Source organism: Leptosomus discolor, chromosome 3 (assembly GCF_034619465.1).
Source record: "Leptosomus discolor isolate bLepDis1 chromosome 3, bLepDis1.hap2, whole genome shotgun sequence".
In the NCBI taxonomy this organism is placed as follows: domain Eukaryota; kingdom Metazoa; phylum Chordata; class Aves; order Leptosomiformes; family Leptosomidae; genus Leptosomus; species Leptosomus discolor.
In genome coordinates this window covers 41740974-41761092 of record NC_141393.1, presented here as the reverse complement: position 1 = coordinate 41761092, position 20119 = coordinate 41740974, and the positions used below count along the sequence as shown (strand labels likewise).

Here is a 20119-nt window from a genome sequence, read left to right as displayed (position 1 = left end):
ATTAAGGTGCTTCAGTGAATGATCTCAAAGAAGATATATGTGGGAGGGTGAAATTCATGTTGAAATTAATATTAATTATTCTTTGTGTTCTCACGTATTCTTTACATCCTTGCATTTATAAAGCTTCACGGTACATGGCACTGCACATCATATGAGGTGGTCCCTGTCTCAGCAAGGGAGTACACAAAGCGAGTACACAAGTAAAAAAATCGGAGATTTTTTTTTTTAAAAAAAACATCCATGCTATTATGAAATTTAACATAAAATTCAAATTCAAAATAATCTCATTTTACTTTGCAATGAATTGAGAACTCGTTGATAAAGGTAACTTCACAGACATGATATAATTTGCATTTCATAAAACATTTGGCATTTTAACACACTAGCTTAAGAACTAGATGCAACAAATGTCTCCCAGACAAACTTTAAACATATTAAGGATGGATAACTGACAGATCACAAAAAGCAGTATTCAAAGGAAGGTAGCCTCAAAGGAAAATATTCCTAGAGAGACTGCAAACAGCTCAGTTATAAGCTTATTGCATGTTTTTATCAATGATCTGGAAATTTAAGGAAAAAAAATCACTATTGTCACCCTGTTTCAAAAAGAAGATATTGAAATATTGGGGAAGCTGAAGGAAAGAGCTGCAGAATGATCTTGAGAGTAGAAAGAACTCCATCAGAGAGGGAAAGGCAGGTTTCCTATCAGCCAGGAGGATACAGTGCAGTGATAACCCCAAGGCTGACTTGGAGTCCAGCACACCTATGTCAGTACAGTAATTAGTCATGGCTAGAAGATGGGTTAATTAGCCCTGATGAAAGCAGGGTTAATCAGGCTTAGACTGTGTCATGCGCCTATCTGACTTTTTTCTGTCCTGTTGTGAAGTTCCCTGTATAAAATAGACTGAAACATCTTCCATCCTGCTCTGTTTCATTTCCAACAAAAAGGTCTTAGAAACCATGGGTGTGAAACAAAAGACATCTTTGGAAAAGACCCAGGGGGATCCCATGAGCTGACATTCTAGTGTTCTGGAGTTGAACCATAACTACAACTGCCTCACACATGGAGGGCTAATAATCTAGTTTTAAACATGCAACACTGTACCTGAAAACAGGGTTACACCATGCCCTTTCAAGTGTTTGAGGTGCATGAACACAATGAACTTGCCTATAGGTGAAAAATATGGCCCACTCCTCCTCTTCTACCCCCCAAATTGCTCTAAAATGTACCACCAGCTGTTTTTTCTTTTCCATAGGAGAGAAACTTTTTTCTCCTATCCATTTCCTAGAACTTTGTTCCATACAAACAAATTTGAAATTCTGAGCGTAACGAAGACTCTCCTGATCTCAACAACAATTCTGCCCTGGTGACTCAGTCTGAAGTTCATTGCAACAGTAGGAGCCTTTTATTATCAAAAGTATTATCTGAGCTGCAGTGACCAGTCTCTTCATGTATCACAGCTCCACAGTGCACGGCTGCTGTTGTGAAAGACTGAGCTTATGATCTGCCTGTTACAGAGCTGTGAGAAGAAAGCCTTTGGTAGCTACCTTCCCCTAGAAGACCTCTGGGATTTTTGACGATGTGGAACCACTCTTTCAGGTCAATCCCTGCAAAAGACCATTTGCAGGGAAGTGTTGAACAGACACAAAAAAAAAAAAGTCTGGAAGGACTCTCAGATGGCCTTCTTGCTCTGCCTTATTCTATGCAAACAGCTAGCAGACACTCTCCATCTTATGAAGCGCTGGGAGAAATTGCAAGGCCATCTTTCAGGACCAGTCAAGGCAGGTGAAGATGAGTGAGACAGGACAGCCAGCAGCAACTCCAAGAGAAAATGAAAGGAAAGCTGGGCAACATGACTACTACTTGGGCTGAATATAGGTGGTTCTGTGAATAGCAGCTCAGAGGACTCATTTGACCACCTGAAACAAAGATGACCTAATTCAGGTGTATTTTCTATTGATGGTGAAAACTATATAGATTTTTTACAACACTGATAGTAACTTCAGAAACTTTTTTCAAAGATTAGTGAAGGAAGCCAGTTAAATAAAACCTTTATAGCGGATAATCAAATCAGCGATGACAACCTTCGATAATTAAGATAAGACCAACACAATGGATTAGCAATTTGCCAGAGAAACTGCAGTTCAAGTTATTGCTGTTCTATCAGACAGAAAAAACCCCAAACCTATAAATACTGGTTTGATTCACATTTTTATTTGCTACATATTCCATACTATCTTACACAACACTATATTAATTTATATGGAATAAATATGTATCAATCGGTAGTGTAACAAGGTAGCAAAACTAAACACAAAATTGCTGCATTGAAGTTTGTTTTGGATTAAACCACTGGTAAATTCCAGTCTGTTCGGCTGAACAGTCCTGTAAATAGGATGAATTGGATCCATGATGATGTGATTTCTACTGTAAGTGTTGCTGGCAAGCATTAGACATCTTGATCTTACCAGATAACATACAACCCAAGAAATCACATGTAATGATGAAGTTAGTTGGCAGTGCCTAATAATTCCGCTGCTTCCTCAGTGCCACTGCCAAGCGCAAGGCCCGAATAATCAAGTTCTCATTATTCACAATGTTGTAATCAGTCAGTTTCACCAATTTGTCAAAATTCTCTTCACTGAAACACACCTCCCTTGTCGTGAATGGGGAGAGGATACTGGAGACATCAACTTTGCCTTCAGCCATCTCTTCAGGACTCCTTTCCACACCTGAGGGGCAAACCACAAGGAGATGTACCAATAAGGTTTTATTGCTGTACATGGCTCATATCAGTCATTTAAGTAATTACAGGTAGAAAAGGGACATTTGGAGGGAAAGATGATTTGCCAGAGGGATGTAGAAGTAGTCTAGTAGCACTGTATACTTCAGTCTCTGGATCAAGCCTCTGTCCAAAAATGATGTAAACCCAAACAGCTGGGAATGAGAACAACATTGATTACCAGCAGCAGCGCTTATAGTCCACTCCTTGGACAATAAAGTCTTTTTTACCCAAACTAGGAAAGTACAAGCGAGAGGAAAACAAGATACTCTTGTACTGGATGTTCACTGAAAGTTCAGGAGAAATGATGGCACTCAGAGGACACAGTTCATATTAAAAACTAAGATCTCTGTCCACTCAGGCCTTAATCTGCGAGATTTCTTTTGAATATCTGAACAAAACCCAGATGAATGGACTACCATGAAAACCTCCAAAAGGTTTTGCCTCCAGCTTTTCAAGCAGCAGTGCACACAAGTCCATGTCTGTACAGTAAACAAGCTTGTGTCGGAGACCTACCACCCATGCTGTACATACTTTGGAAGTTTTACCTTCATACTATCTCTAGTAAGTGCTGTGGAGTAAATGCCTACTTTCATCTCAAATGTATTAGGAAAGCTTCTGGAGTTCCCACAGTTCAGACATACTGACAGAGACCAGTTATTTTTGTCAGTAAAGAGACAGATAATCCTGGCATTGGAAAAAAGTAAGAGATGACAGTGAGATGTTAGATATAAAATGGAGAGGACACACTAGGCAAGTGACTTTTAATTAAAATTTCTAGCCACAGACGACTCACCAGGAGCTTTATATTTCTTGAAGGTGTCATTTACTAGGGGGAAAAAAAGCACTGTTGGAGCTTGTGGACTGTCAGAATCTTCAAACACATAGCACTCCTTCAAATTTTCCCTGTCTTCCTCACTTATCTCAATTTTGGGGAACGGAATTCCTTGCCCTGAGATGTACTTTGCGATCTGATCCAGTGGCTGGATGAATGAATAAAAGAAATAAAATTAATACAAAGAATCAAAACTCAAAAAAGATCCAGAGACCTGGAATTTTTAAACTCCAGCAGCTAACATGAATATTCTAAGGCTTGCATCTTCCTCTGAGAAGGTGGTAAGTTTCAGACTGAAACAGCCATAATCACACCAGACATTGCTCCTTATCTTATTGTCTGCATTGCTTTAGGCAAAACAAGAAAACAGTCACTTTCTTTGAGCTTCGAAATGGAGCCAAAAGCCACAGGACTGATTTTGTAGTTCAAATTAAACAAGTTCAGAAGGAGAAGGCAAAGAAACTGCAAGAATGGAAAGGAGTACCTCAGCCCAGATTATTCTGAATCATTGTCTTGACTTCATTATTTACCACTTTCCCAATCTCTCTGTCCTCTGCATAGATTGTGATAATGACTCCCTATTAACAAATACATTTATCAACGTATCTTATGACCGCATAAAAAAACTTTAACAACTATATTTACTATAAGCCTATGTTTATTTCTATATTGTTCTCATTATATATGAAACACTAATTATAGTATTTTTAATTATTAATCAAGTCTGGCATCAGCCAGTACATTTCCCTAAGACCGATATGAGAGAAACAGGCTGAGACACACATAGGTTTTCCCATTTAATCTGTTAAAATATTGTCAGGACTTTCCGTTGCTTCTGTGACTTGCTCAGTTCAAGGACAACCAAAATCAGTATCAGAGCTCCAGAGCACTCCTCAGTCAGCTCTTCAAAAACTCAGATCCACTGTAGTGAAGACCTTGATGATTTTAAAATGCCTACATCCATCACTGTCTTCTAATGTCCTTCTTAGTTACTGAGAAATAAATCAACTAATAATCTAAATAATAAATCAGATAATCTAAATGATAAATCAGATAATCATCTAATTCCCACTCCAGTACTGGAAAGTTAGTTGGTTTAACTGACGAGTGCTAGAGACCAAAAGACCATGAAGAAAAAAAAAATCTCAGATACCATGGCTTTTCTTACCAGTGTCTGGGACCCTCCACTGTAATTTAAATGCAGGATTACATCAACCTCCCTCTTCGATCTCAAAAGTGGTGGGTAGCTGGTATTGATGAAAAAACCAGTATCAACCAGGGAGAGCTCATTGTCTGCTGTTTCCATCAGTTTATTTGGGAAGGAGTCTATCACTGTATCTGAAAGACAAACATTTCTCATTACAACAAATGAAAACCAAGATTGTTTTTCCGCAGAAAGTTAAAGAGGGAAGAATGGAGAATTTTGCCCCCCCATTTTCCCTGCCTTTCTTTGACTCATTAGCAGCACTGTTTTACAGGAGTAAGTGATACATTGCAGCTTTTTCCTTCCTTCCTGAACACATCAAGCATCCTTTGGCCCTAAAGGGAAGATCCTGCCTGCCTCCTCAGGCTGAGCTCACCTTGTCCACTGGAACGCAATCCACATGCAACCAAACTCAATTTCACTCCTCAACACCCCCCAGAAAATGAAATGCTGTTCAAATTTGGCTTCCATGTCTTCTCTTTGTGGAAGGGAGAAGTGGAATTTCAGAAGCAGTCAGTCTTGTCTCTTCTGCCCCATTGGAAATCCTAAATGAATTCCCAAACCTAAACCTCCTCAAAATGTTACAGAAAAACATGCTGTGTTACTGTGCCTTTCCAGGTAGAAAATTCTTCACTCTCCAGGTACTTGTTATGCATTTGGAAGCCTCTGATAAAATTGGGATACTGTGCAATGGTTGGGCGTCCTGTTAAGACATCTCGCAGAACAGAGGAGAGGGCACTTGAGGGAGTGAATAGACATGTGTCTACCTCATAGGGATTCATGGACAGACAGGGTTCTTCCTCTGCAAGAAGGAAAGAAGTTCTGAGTTTAGGACAGTTTTCTGAAATTATCAATATTTTAAAAAAATGGAGTAACTAATAACCACAGCTGTCCACATGGCCCACCCCAAAGGTAAATCAAACATATTTATAAGAACCTAAGGTTTATGCTATCGAATAAAACTCAGCATTTGGCAGTGAATTAAATGACAGCTACCTGCAGGCAGCAAGCTGCCAGGCAGTAAGCACCACCTCCCATTCTAGGCTTCTTTGAATGATGTCCACCTCTACTGCAGCGTGTGGTGGAGGGGAGAGCAGAGTCCCAACACACCAGGAGGGCAACACTGGCCTTTGAACAGGACAGCTTCAGAATGCATGTGAATATCACCCAGCTGCAAACATTAGCTAAGTTAGGAGGGCAGTCACTCCAGGTTCCCTGCACAATTAACAGCAAGAGGGAGCTTTCTCCACAGGCAGTTTAGTGTAGAAAACAGCCTTCTGCAAGAGCCATTTTCTCTACTGATGGCCAAGGAGGACCATATCCTAACTTAAGAAGACTTCTTAAGATTGTTAATACAACATGATTGTTGTATCTATTGGAGACTGGTTTTTGCATCTGTATGTCGTTCAGAAAAAGGCACAGCTTTGCAAAGGCTTTGCTAAAGAAGCACGGTTTAATTCTTTTAAATTAGGCAGAAAAATTTCTTAACTGACATCTCTGCTTTGCTTTCCTCACCCCTCTCTCTCTGACTTTGACAGCATCTCTTTAGACATTAGACCTCTGTATGGACTATAAGCAATATATACTGGTGGTAAAGAAAAACCACAAAAACGTCTCACCAATATCTTTTACTCTGTCTCTGGTCCATCTACACCAGAAGTCCTCTGAATCAGTAGCCAAATTCCAGACATACATCACATCTATGGAAAATATACTGCTCCACATGCCTGTAATGTGAAAGAGAGAATAGAAACAGATTGATGGAGTAGCCTTGGAAGAATTTTAATTGATACCTACTTTCAGTCCTTCCCCTTGGATACTTCCTTTCTGTCTGGATGGATATCTTTGTGGGCATACTTCCCAAGTATGTCCTTGCTAATGCAAACTCACACCTGCTCAACCTGTTTGCCGGTGTCTTCCCCATGCTGTCTACCACACGCCACATGCTCACTCACGTCAGCTGCCTCTCGAGCAGGCCACCTTTCCCTCTAGGACATAGTCACCTTGCATATAGCAGATTCGAGTCTCTGAGAGCCTCTTCACCATCCTTCCCATGAAGAATTCACTTCCAAAATATTCTGCACGAATAGATGCTCCATATTTCAGGAGACTGACTTCATAAGGAGTGAACTCCAGCCACTCTACAGGAACAGCAGCCAGATCATGAAAAGGCAATAATATGTTAAATATTGCTAAACAGAAGAGCACTAAAGAGCAGGAACAAGTCATGAGAAAGACACTGGTAGTTCATAATATGCCGTTCACCAGCTATAGCTGTATCTATATTGCTTGCATAACTAATGACATAAGGTCCTTTCACATCAAGAGAGGATGCTCCCAGGCTGTGATACAGCATTCTCCAGCAAAAAAAAAGCCCTGATCTGAATGGTACAGCAGTTAATCTTAGCCAAATCTTAGTCATAATCTTAGTTCCCTGCAGTTAATCTTAGCCAAAAGTACGTATTGCTGATGTATAACATGTTCCCTTTAGGGCATCAGTGACAGAGAGCTTAGCACTCACTTGGTGTCACATACTCAGCTGTTCATATAAATACTGTGAAAATTAATACTAGAGGAAATAGTGTTTTCTTCCTGGCACTGGACCCAAAAATCCGAAGTTTTTGCTTTAATTGCTCAAAATAAAACCACATGGAACCATCTTCAGAATTAGCTTTGTTACAAGGCTTTTTTGTGACCAGGATAAATTGTGAGTTTGTCATCTTCTGTGGTACAATTATATTTTTTATGTTTTCGTTTCTGGCAATGTAGAAAACTCAAATTCTAAAGATTAAACACGTTTGGATTTTTTATTTTTAAGTGTTAGTCACTATTATCTGAAACTTTAAAAGGTTTTTTTTGCCATTAGAATGAAAGAACTATTGTATTATTAAAGCTGATTACATGCATGTAGTCTTAGTTTGGATTACTTTAATTATAAAGTTGTTAAAAAAACTAAATCATAACAATTACCTCTGAATGCTTGAGCACTATAGCTGGACTTGAGGTTGATGGCCACATAGATGGGCAACGGATTCTGACCATTATTCACTGCCTGCCGTTGGTCTGAGAGTCTGTGCTCGTCTTTCTGGTTTTGATTAAAAATGGTTAATGGAATGAGGTGAGAACCAGCTTGTGCTTGAAATAATATAATATGAACCATCAGCTTTATCCAGGTTCTCCTTCCCCTTCTCAACTCACTGGATTGTTCAGAAATATCTGCCATGGGATATTCCAAACTTGGCAAGGATCCCTTAAGAAGCAACTACACGCTATATGGGTTCTCAGATTTTGAGATTAGCAGAGAGGTTGATTGTAGATTCGGCAAGAAAAAAAAATTCCCAGGAAGAAATCTATGTCTAAGTGAAAGGTTAGATACTTTCCTTGGCTGGATCTCAGCAGAGTTGGTCATATTTTAAGACTCTCTGCACATGCATTCATATGCAAGAATATATTCTATAGCACACGACAATTTAAAGTTTCCTTGTATAAACATAAACCAGAAGAAAACTAGTTAAGTTATACTATTTTTGAAGTACCAAAATTTCTATCACTCTTTCCTAAAACTTGATAACATATTTAGAGAATGGTCCTTCCTGCTATTTGAATCATCTCCATATGCAGTTTATAACTACGTAACTTTATAAATGCATATCTTCATTTATGCTAGTGAAGTAAATTATTTCAAGTTTTTAAGTACCTCTTTGAGTCAGAATATTTAATGTCCAAAGTGATTAGTTTAAGTTTCAAAATATTTTTTCCCCCTCAGGATTTTTCTTTCTTTAAGAAGAGAGAACACCTTTGACAGCAATGCCATGGCTCCTTAGTTCGAGGTCAACCTCACTTGAAAGCAAAAGCAGTGTTTTAATAATGGGTCAGAATATACAGAATTTAGTCAACCACTAAACTAATTATTTGCATTAGTGGTACTGAATGGCCTCCCAGGATTTATTTTCTTCTTTATAGCTATAGCAGTTTACCAGGTTTCTGGAAAAACAGAGTAATACCTTATCATGTAGCATGGATTCAATGACAAGCCCCCAAAGGTCTATAAAAGAAGTGTTATGTCCCTCTTTAGACCTCTCCATCAGGTCATTATAATAGTACTTCAGACAATCCAAAGAAAAACAGCAGATCTTGGATTTGGTTACTTGCTTGCGAGCTTCCTTGATTGCATCCTCCAGGTATTTCTGTGACCAATTAGCATCTTCATATAAGTTTGCCATTGTCCTGAAGAAACGTTAGAAGAAAATAATGAGAGGAGTAATGCTGTGGTTTGGCTTCAGAGAAGCAACCTGTTTGTCTAGTTCTTAATTATTATGGGGTTCACAACTAAAAGTTACACACACACTTAAAATACTTTCATTTCAAAAGCAAACAAAATCTCCAAGTTTTTGCACTTCTGATGATAGAAGTTCATGTGGGCTCAAAGGAGAAGGAGGAAAAAAAACAACCACCCAAGTCTACTAAATATAAAGACTCCACAAGTCCCCAGAAAATCCATTTCTTGGAAGGTGGGAAGTATCCTAAGAAGCAGCCACTACTACTTTGTTCTAGTCCTATATTTGTTCCCAAGTATCTGTTGATAGCTTCTGCCAGTGAGAGAACTGGGCAGTTCTTGGGTCTTGGGCATGTCCTCATACATCCTCTCTTACTTGTCTTCTTGAAATCATAACACAGACAGGTACATGCAGATCTCCACATACATACAGAGAAGTTAAAAGAATATTGTGAAATACGTAAAAAACCCTGCCATTAGGGTTTGGACTTATATAAAGGACTGACACAATTCAGTGCAAAAAACTCTCCACTTCCAACCAGGTGTAGAGGAGCGGAGCTACCTAGAACTCACTTGATTAAATGTTTATTTTAAGTATGGCATATCTGCTGTATGCCCACTGGGAGAAAAGATCACTTTATAATGAGCAACCATAGCTGCAGTCTTTCTGAGGTCAGTAGCTTGGCGTCATTTGTTGGACTCTTTGTGTCAGTATTAATTCCACTACCCCCAAATACATCTTTTACCAGTTGGAGATGCACTCTAAATCCAAAATGGAAGTGACAATAACCAGCAAGTGGCAGGCATAAATTCTTCTTCCCATCTTTCTTCAATTTCCAGTCTAAAGACAAATTCGCTGCATTCAGTCTAAAGTATAATTGATAAAATATGAAAAGGTAATAAAACATTTGCACAAAAATATCAGGCATAGACTGTGTCAGTGTGCTGACAAAAGCAGCTGATGAACGTCATGATTGATCCATTATTCAGTATGTTTTGTTTCTTTGCTCTAAGTGGGCACAGAAGAGATTGTGGGGAAAAAGGAAATGCTTTTGCTTTACTAAGAGCCATGTAAGCTGATGGTGCTGTAAAAACAGTCAACTGAGCAGAGAGTACAAACATAAACCTTGTTTGGTCTCACCATGTAGTACCCGATAAACCCCCGATGTAGGAAATGCAGTCTAGCAGATTGAGTTTCTGGAGACCCAGCAGGCTGCCGTACATTGCTGTCAGCGATCTTGTCCCTCCCCCAGTTGTTGTGATGGCCACCACCGGCACCTGTTCAACACAGCAGGGCAGAAGGAGCAACAGCCATGCGTGTATTAGAGACAAGTGATCATTCTTACTGCAGAAATCAGATAACAGGTTACAGGCATTGATACAAGCAGCGACGTGACTTCATGCAAAAAGGATGCAATTGTTGCAAAAGGCTTCTGTTGCCACCATCTGAGTGATGTGAGAAGGAAGGCTTATGTCTTACCCACTCAGATCAGGTGGGTGGGAAGCTGCTTAGGTAATATATAATTGGAAGACAACCTCATCACCCTGGAATTCTTCTCGAAGTGTATTATTAGAAGCCATCACAGAAAATACAGGATTTACCATGCTGGAGCAGATCAGGGATCCGTGATTCTGCCTCTAACAATGACCAGTGCCTCAGAAGAATGCACAGCACCCTGTAATCAGCCAGATCACACAACAGCCGAAGCCTTCCTGGTCTCAGGCCACTGATTACTTTATGCCCTGAAGCACGATCGTCAATACAGGGCTTCCCCCCCTCCAAGGTCAGAGTGTAATTGAAGAGACAGACTATTCTTAATCTTCTCCTGATCTAGTACACCCTTTGCTTCTATTAGCATCTTGAGTTGCGTGAATGCTTACATGCCCTACTATAAAATGTCTATTTATGCCTTTCAATTATTACCTTATAATTTCATCAAGCTATCTGCTGTTCTAAAGTCAATGAATACAGCTTGAAGAAAATATTTCTCCCATTCTATGGAATTTAAAAAAAACCAACCAACAAACACAACATAGATGTTCTTCCTGTCCTAAACTCAATAAGAACTTAAAATCTAGGAAATTTTATAAAATAATGAAGGAAAATCTTAACTAAAATTAGAGTGATTTCAAAATGTTATATTTTGGTTTTTATATTTTCTAACCTTTTCCATTATGAATTAAAATTGTAATGAGAAACCTTTTTTTTCAGTTCAAATATAAGTTAGTTAACAAGGTAGAGGGGATTTTTTTTTTCCACAGTTTTGAAGTTAAATATGTGAATAAGAGAGACAGAGTAAATAAAGCTTTTCAAAAGACAGCTTTGGTCCTCTCATTTTGGTCTTACCACCTCAACCACTTTTATATGTGTCAGGAAACTCTTAGATGGTTATGTAAAACTGTTCTTTCCAGCTTTCTTGAAAACATTATTTCCTACATTATTCTCTGCTCTGAAATCCAAAATATGATTTTTTCTTTTTTAAATCTGTACCCTATCCGCAGCACTATCTCTTTTAATTGTCGGCTAAAGAGGGTTCCTGCTGTTGGTATTTCTGTACTTCTCTGATTTTCAACAATCCAGCTAGGCATAAGCAGTTACAAAACTTAGACCGAATTACGCAGCAGGGGCTACAGTGATACAGCTACGGTTTCATTCAGCCATTTCATCTGTACAATTCAACAGTGTTGTAAGATTCACTCTTCTTTTCCAGCTTAACAGTTTTATTCTAGTAGTCAGTTTTCCCAACAATGCACCTCTTCTGCTGCAGAAACCATCCAAAGTATTTTTACTCAGCTGTATGTGTGAAAATTTTTGATTCTTCCCCTCAAAATCCTTTACAAATGCAATGAACACATAACTTGTCTCTGTTACTGAGATAAGGCACACAATTTCCCAGGCAGCATCCCCCAGCTGTTCCATGTCTGTCCACTATAAATTTTCCTCCTAAGACCCATGAGTCACATCAGGAATAAACAGGAATGGGTTGAATTGAGATGTTGAGAAGTTTTTGGGACTGTAAAGGCATTATCCTGCCTTCACCACATAGCTGCATGAAGCAGCTTCTCTTGCTCATCTCTTGCCCTAGGTGGCCAGCCCTGCTCTGGAACAGCAGGATTAATTAAGCTGGTTTTTTACTCATGGTTTCAATTTGTGAGCCAGGCCCCGATCACAGAGAGGAGTTGCTACCAGTACCAAGGACTATATTGGCTTGCCTCATGCTCTTTCAGATCCTCCTCCAAATGAAGAATCTTTTTCAGAGCAGCAGCAACATATTTCTTCCTTTTCCGCAGGAAGACCTGCTCTTCCACGCATAGGCTAAACCCCAAGCGCACATCCAGGTCTCCTGAGCTGGAACAGACAATTGTACAAATCAATCACATCATTTATAGGTGATTTCAAGACCTGTAGAGTAGGTAGTCAGTAAATTCCACAAATCATCTTTAAACAAGCTATTTCCATGTCTGCATATTGTTCAAGAAACAGAAGAAAAAGGAGGATTTCTATTGCCAGCAAGAAGTAGTAGTGAGGATGAGAGAAGTTTCCAAGGTGCTTTAGATTTCTTGTGAACATGAGCACAAAGACAGGACACACAAGCCAGGGAAAGGTCACCAAAAGGGGTAATTTCAGGAGTAATTTTTTCTGTAGCCATTCCTTTTTGTCACCATGACATCCTGGAAAATTCAAGAGATGCCACCATCACCTGTTCTCAGGTTTTGACAGCTCACTAACAGTATTTAAAGTGAAGGTCCTAATGAGCTGTGTGATGGAGCCCACATCACCCAGATCCAGAGCAAATGCCACCTTCTGCTCAGCCTCTGTCCTGTGAAATCCAGTCTTTCACCTGTACTCTGAACAGATTTCTAGATAAGCATTTGCAAGCTTCATCCTGCAAATATATAAAAATATCCATAATTTTTTCCACGTGGGCAGCCGCACTGAATTTTCTCCCTTAAGAAATGCGAAGCACAAGCCAAAAAATTTGCAGGAAAAAAAAGGTACAAACTCAACCAAATGGCAGCTAATGTTTTGTGCCTTCGACCACAGAAATACACTTGTTACTTAGAAGAGCATTCAACATTGACCAAATCTTCTGAGTCACATCACCCTCTGGTGGCTGCAAACTCTATCCTGAACATTACTTCCACCACTATTTCGCAACATGAATGTTTCAAGCATTAATGTTAGTAACCTCTGTTCTCCAGCAAATTTGGTATATCACAGTGTAATTATGAAAACAGAATAAGGTCAATTTGATTTGCCTTATGAAAACATACACCATTTTTAGTGGTATATTAAATTTTCTCTTGCTCTCTCTCAATCCGTATCTGTTAGATTTGTATTTCAATATATTTTGCTATGGGCTGAGACTGAGCAGGTAGCTCTTCTTGCTGTGCTCTGAGTTTCACCTACACAAACTGCTCCCATGCTATGAAAAACCACCTTAATTCCCCTTCTGTGTATCACACAATAGAAAGGATACTGTGAACCATATTACGTTTTCAGCTGTACCGTAAAACCTCATTGTCTTCCGTTTTACCTATCACTGGTGCAATTCTGTCCCCGCGAGCGGGTTGGCAGAGATGCAGCTGGTCAGGCCTCAGCTACCATTCTGCTCAGTGAAGCAGGAGAAGGGGCAGAAGCCAGGCTGCCTATGTTTGTTTTGGTGATATTGACAAGTTAAAGAGACTTTAGGGTTTATTTCAGTCATTATGCAGATCTGACTATTGGCATAAATGGGCAACTAAATTAATGTGTGGGTAGTGCAGTTTTTTAAGAATAGTAGTCATAAAATAGGCTAATTTACTCTGAAGAAACGTATCAAGGCTCGTAAACTCATACTGAATTGCACAGTTCTGCAACTGCAGCAGGCTTGCACTTACCTCAGGCACCACGTGAGTACAGGACAAAGCACTCACGCGGCATGTGTTCGTGTCTCCACCTATCATAGAAAAAAGCCTAGATAACTAGTTTACAGTAATCCTGGATGATAGGACAAAAAGAGGCTCTCTTACCATTTTCTTGCTGTCAAGCACAAGTGAAAGGAATTATCCTAGAAATCCAGAAAATAAAGATAATTACCACCAAATTTTAAAACATTTCATTCCTTCAAACTCAAGCAATGTTCATTCAGCAAGAGAGGAGATTCTGAAGTAACAATTGATATGGCTAAGGACATTATTTTGGTACAATTAACCAAAGCCTCACTCGCTCCTTCAGAATGAAGTGATCTCTTATCTAACAAGTCTGTTTGGGGCAGTTAATGCACCACGAGCTTGCATGTTACACCAGCTCACAGTGTGCACACTTAGAAGGAGCAACAAGAATGAGACAAGATACCTTATTTAAAAAAAAAAAAAAGTACATACAAACCCAGTCTCAATATCAGTATTTAGACAATCTCAATTAAGCTCATATTCTGGGTTGTTTTGTAATTACTAGCCATGCTGGAACCACCCTAATAGCAAAAAATAAATTTTTGAATGCCTGTGCATATGATAGTCATTTTTGTTCCTTGAAACCACTTAATTCTAATTTTAGGATGCAGGTTTGCAATGTTTTTCCTATTATTATAATTATTGTTAAGTCCTGCATCCTTAAAAGTGAATATGACAGTCTTAATTTATTTTTAACATTTTCAATGAACAGCTGTACAATTTTACACAGTGATTTTGTACACTTGATACCTTTATTTCTAGCAGAACAATATCAAGCACATTTTGAAAATATTTATTTCAAAAGGTTCACAGCACCCACCTCTTCTACTAATATTTCCTTCTGCAGAGGGAGTGAATTCAGAGGGAAAGAAAGGACCCCGGTTTTCTCTGTTTCATTTTTGTCTGCCAGCTGAAACAATGCAAAAAGTGATAGGGATGCACACATGAAAGGTTTGTCAGCTCTAGAACTTCTCCTACTAAGAGGGCTAGTTCAGTTCACTGGTTACATTAGTTGCTTCTCTAATTTTGTTGAGGTTTAATGATAACATAGAGAAAGGGAAAATACCTCTTCTGGTAGTACAATATCCAGTCTTGTCTGGTCATTTATGACACAGTGAAATACAATAATCCTAAGGCTGGGGTCAGAGTCCAGGGAAATCTTCTGGCTTCCTTCATGGGATCCTTTCACCGTAAATGTAAGCTCCTGGTCTAAACATAGAGGCAGGGAACAAAGAGAATTTTGACTATTCCAAGCAAACACACATAACTAACTAACAAAATCCACTTCTTCTCTTCACGCTTTTTTGCCTGATTTTCCTTACACCATGATGATTAAGTAGACTTTGGGTGGCCAACACAAATTGAAAATTGATATAAAACATCTTGGTGGGTCTGTATAAATCATTAATATACAGAAATCACATGTTTTTTAAATACTGTAGCATATTATTTGGTAGGTGCTTTCCATGAATAAATAAAAGCAAAATTTGGATTTAAAGGACTGCAAGTTTGAAGGCATTTCAGATTATTCACATTGAGTAAGAGAGTAATTTGTCTGATGTCAGTATGTTCTGGTTCATCACGTACATTTTATTGTATGTTGTGTCTACTACAATAGTCAAATGATTCAAACAAAATCAGGCACACTACTTGACACGTGCTCTCATGTCACCGAAACTGAAACGACCTGTCAACCCAAAAGCTGTGTTCCTTGTATGGAAAAACCTTTATGTTTACAGAGAGATCGTATGTTGTTCTCTTGCAAGATCAGGGCCAAGAGGCACATAATTTTATGTCACTAACCTTTCCTCCCCATGTGACATTTCAGTCAAACTTCCTATAATACTTCCCAGCCATTGCTACCATTTTCTTCACAAAGATCAATTTTCCATTCTTGGATTATCTTGAAACAGCCACAATTTTTTGATTTACCCCATGAGCAGCTTTACACAAGCTACTGAATGAACTTAAAGACTAGTGAAGAGTCCTGCTATATTAATTAGAGCTACATTTTACAGGCAAACTCCCGATTTGGTGGTGGTTTGCACTTTTTGCAGATCCCTTTGATACAATTTTACATTTAAACTTGAGAGTTTAAGTTTATTATTTTTTGCACAAGCAACCAAAAAAAAAAACCCAATCTCTTTCAGAACCCTGAACGAGCAGAAACTTTTTACATACTTAAACCCAAGTTAAACATACAGGATAAGATTGCTACATATTAATTTAACTATAAGATGATTTTAAAAGGTCCAACTTAGTTAAAAATTTCCATTTTGAACAAGCAATAAAAAAAAGGCAATTAATTGTTTTTTCCAAGTTTTTAATTCTAATATATGTGTCTCTATTTTTGCATCAATTTAAGATTTGCCTTGGAACTAAATACTTAACTAAATTGGATTTTGACAGGTGCAATCCTTCTGCAATGCGAGGCACAGCAAAATTAAGAATTATGTGACACAGCTAGAGTAACATGCACAACAGATTATTAATTTTTTAACATCTGTTATAATGACTGAATCACAATACAAAAACAATAGGTTAATGAAGCAATAACCTCACTTGTGGATTGCTGCTTCAGCTTCCCCGTATCCACTCTAACCTCTAAACAGGAAACCTCACGTGCCTGTAGCAAGAGAGGATAAATGACGATTGAGAGAAGTGTAATTGTCATTGCAAGTGATTCATACTGTTCTCAACCAACCCCTCTGGTTGATCAATGAGTGATACAGTTATTATCTATTACTATGCCTTCAGATAATATGAGGGCAATAGTGAGATGGGTTTTTTTTCTAAGTTTGAAAGTGAAGAACATCAACTCATAAGCTGCTTGAACTTGGAGAGTTAAATGAAGATGATGAGACCTGTTCAAAATACTGGGCATAATGAGATACAGGACTCTTCTTATGAGCATTTTATCACTTTCTTCATTAACTGATAGTTCTGGGTGCAATGTGGGAATAATGGGTAGGAAATTCAAGTTTTTAGAACTAATCAGGTGGCACATGCATGCCAACGGTAGACTCACAGCACGCCTTTGTAGAAGGTGGCACCCGCACTGGAGTGATGAGAAAACAGAGACCCTTAGTGCCAACAATGGATCCTTTTTTTGATAGGACAGTGTGACTGATAGTACTAGTTTCAGTACACAGCTCAAAGTTTCCGGAGTTAAAAATATGAATTCTTGTTAAGCAAGAACAGGAAAGATTATAAGAAAATACATTACCACTAGTACTCCATTAGTAATAATGCCATCAGGATAGTCCAGACTGAAAAATAAAATGGAAAATAAAATGTCGTGGGTGGGACAACTCAGATAAATATTTAAGTCTATAAGTTAACACATTATTTATTTCCCCCCATCAACTTTGACATTTCTGACTTTAACACTTTCACTCAAAAATACTTTAACGATTTTATCAAGCATAGCTCTACATGACAAGCCGAGTTGCAAGTTTTTTTATCCATCCTTGATAGAATATGAAGCTGGGCTTTTACTCCTGTGGTTTTTCATACTTGCTTTAGTAAACTATGTAATGAATTCTGATGTGACATACTGAATTTGAGGAGAGCTGGAGGCTGTTACAGCCATCTTGATTGTTTTATTCATTATACATTATTCATTATACAGTTTGGCCCAAGGTTTTATACTTGAAAAACTAATACACTTGTCTAAATTTCCACAATTTTCCAAAAATTACCATATCAGCAGAAGAAATTGTACTCACCTCTATAAAGTGATTTGCAAAACACACACGAAATTTTAATATATCACTATATGTGCAGTCGTGTTACCACTTAACCATCTAGGGGCAGAAAGGGATACATAAACTGCAGACATCATTTTTTCTTTATGTTCTTAAATATTTTTCCTCTCAGGAAAGTCAGGCAATGTCTCATTAAGTATATCTTATAATTTACTATTTTGTTAAATTGCAGGTGTAAATTCATACAGTACCTCTATAAGGCAAATCAGTCCAAAGGGAATACATATATAAAACTATAAGGACTGAGAACCACCTCTCCAACCTCCTGCAGACAGTATGACCTGTTTATTCAGACTTTGCAAGCTATGGATTACACACCATGTGGTCTCACATAGTTGAGATACATATTTTATCTCAGCTGAAACCAGGCAATATGCTTCCTTTAAAATCAGATGGACGACACTGTTGTTATCCAATTTAAGAGAAGATTTATCACAGCTATTTGATTTCAGTATAAACACACAAGAAAATAGCTTTGTAGAACTTCCCATGACAAAGAATTCTCCCAAAATTTCAAAGTTCACAAACAGTTTAAAGTTGAGGGTTTTTTTTTTGTGTTTGTGTTCTGTTTTGTTTTTTTAACATGGTGATCCATATGCTTGTTTTAAGAAGAGCAAAGGCACACACCTTTCTCTGAAGATTTGGAGATCAGCTGTAGCTAGAAACACAGCTGAGCTGGGTGCAGAAGAGCTTTTACTACCCAGGTTGGCAGGGATCTTTGAATATCTTGCCTGTCTTTGAAGCACTGAATAATGTCCACTTCTCAGGACTAGCTGGTCATTTCCCTGACAACCAACCTCATCACACATACTAACACTCCTATCCTCTCCTCCATCACAGTTTGTAATTTGCAGCCTTTTTAAATGCAGACCTCAGTTTTACTATGGGAATTGGGAGCATATTATGGCCTGTGGTAGGGGAAAGCCAGGAACAGAGACCTTGTGCATCTTTCTCCACTAAATGTCTATTGAAAGGGTGCCTGAGACTGCAGTAGACTTTGTGAGCCTGGGAATCACTTCCCAACACCTGGTACGCATTAAACTGCCACCTTCTTTTTATATCATGCCTGACTTATAATGAAACGGGCAATATTTAATGTGAAGTTACAGTCACACAGATTTTCATATTAAAATTTGCGTTTGGAGTAGACTACTGCGCTCCATTTCACTAGAGAATCTGTATTTTTTGATACCTACCTACAAAATTTTAATTCTTTCATGCCAGATCCAGCTTCCCCTTCTTTTAGTAGCTTCCACACATTGCAGGCTACTTTTCTGAGCTTTCTGACAACCCAGGAGAAGCGTGGGGGATGGTACTATTTCAATAAAGAAAACTGTATTCACCCAAAGATTCTTTGGTTGTCATCTTTCTTGACTTAAAACTTTAGCCTTCAGTGCTCCTTGAGCCCTGTAACTTCCTACTATAAACACAAATACGAACAGTACATTTGGCCCCCGATGGATGGAGACTCAGCCTACTCAGTTTCCTCAGCAGTGCCCAAACCAAATGGCTAGCATTATCTGCTGGTCCCCCCGCAACATGGGGGTAATATCTCAAAATAACACAGCAGAACTACAGAAAGAAAAAAAGGCTTTTATTTTCTAAAAATCATGCTTTTGCCATATTTCAATAATTAATATTTAACTTTTATACAATTTTTGTACACCTATTTACATTTATTTGTGTTCAGTGGGCTTTGTTTTAGACATGGTCTTTCACATTTGAAAGAAAAAAAAAGAAAAGGGAAGGGGGAGCTGAGATGAAAGATTGTGTAAGAGTGGTCCTTCATTCTTCTAAGAGTTTTTTGAGATGCACCTCCTCAACTTAGGACATCTGAAAGATAGAAAGAGGCCAAAAATAAAATCAGCAGAACCATCAAATACCCCAGGTCCCTCAGATTTCTCCTTGGAAACTCAAAGTACCTTCTAGTTCATCAGATGTCTCTTTGTGGCCCCTCAATATCAGGTGTGGGCTTCAGAGGAAGTCGGAAGGGAGGGGGATGTTGAGTGAGCGAAGCCACCTAGTCCAGCGGGACTCTGTCCCTGTAACAACTCGTAGAGGCTCATTCTCACGCTGGACCCTACCAGTGGAAACAGAGGGGAGAAAGCCCACATTACTATTGATAGCCACCAGAAAATAACATAAAAAGCACTAAAGTATGCAAATCAGCAAGCTGTGTACAGCAACCTTACCTTTTCTGCCAGTGCTGCTCAAGGGCAGCAGCTCTCATGCCAGCTGGGCTTGTGTTATGGGCCCATAAAACACTGGGAAGGCGTTTGCGATCCCTTGGCTCGGTGGCTGGTGAAAAGGCAATCAGAG

The 20119-nt window shown here is 38.7% G+C and overlaps 1 protein-coding gene across 1 annotated transcript in view; it reads right to left on the bottom strand.

Annotated features, from left to right (window-relative positions):
* Positions 1 to 2524: 2524 nt before the first annotated feature.
* Positions 2525 to 20119, bottom strand: part of LOC104347353 (cytosolic phospholipase A2 epsilon) — a 33032-nt gene continuing 15437 nt past the window's right edge. Inside the window, exons 7-21 of the mRNA XM_086463507.1 lie at positions 17260 to 17302; positions 16596 to 16659; positions 15100 to 15242; positions 14854 to 14943; positions 14112 to 14149; positions 12312 to 12447; positions 10240 to 10376; positions 8827 to 9049; positions 7793 to 7907; positions 6826 to 6963; positions 6442 to 6549; positions 5433 to 5624; positions 4787 to 4956; positions 3580 to 3766; positions 2525 to 2733 (exon numbers count right to left, since the gene is read on the bottom strand). Coding sequence (XP_086319633.1) covers positions 2525 to 2733; positions 3580 to 3766; positions 4787 to 4956; positions 5433 to 5624; positions 6442 to 6549; positions 6826 to 6963; positions 7793 to 7907; positions 8827 to 9049; positions 10240 to 10376; positions 12312 to 12447; positions 14112 to 14149; positions 14854 to 14943; positions 15100 to 15242; positions 16596 to 16659; positions 17260 to 17302 — 1993 coding nt within the window. The remainder of the gene's footprint in view (positions 2734 to 3579; positions 3767 to 4786; positions 4957 to 5432; positions 5625 to 6441; positions 6550 to 6825; positions 6964 to 7792; positions 7908 to 8826; positions 9050 to 10239; positions 10377 to 12311; positions 12448 to 14111; positions 14150 to 14853; positions 14944 to 15099; positions 15243 to 16595; positions 16660 to 17259; positions 17303 to 20119) is intronic.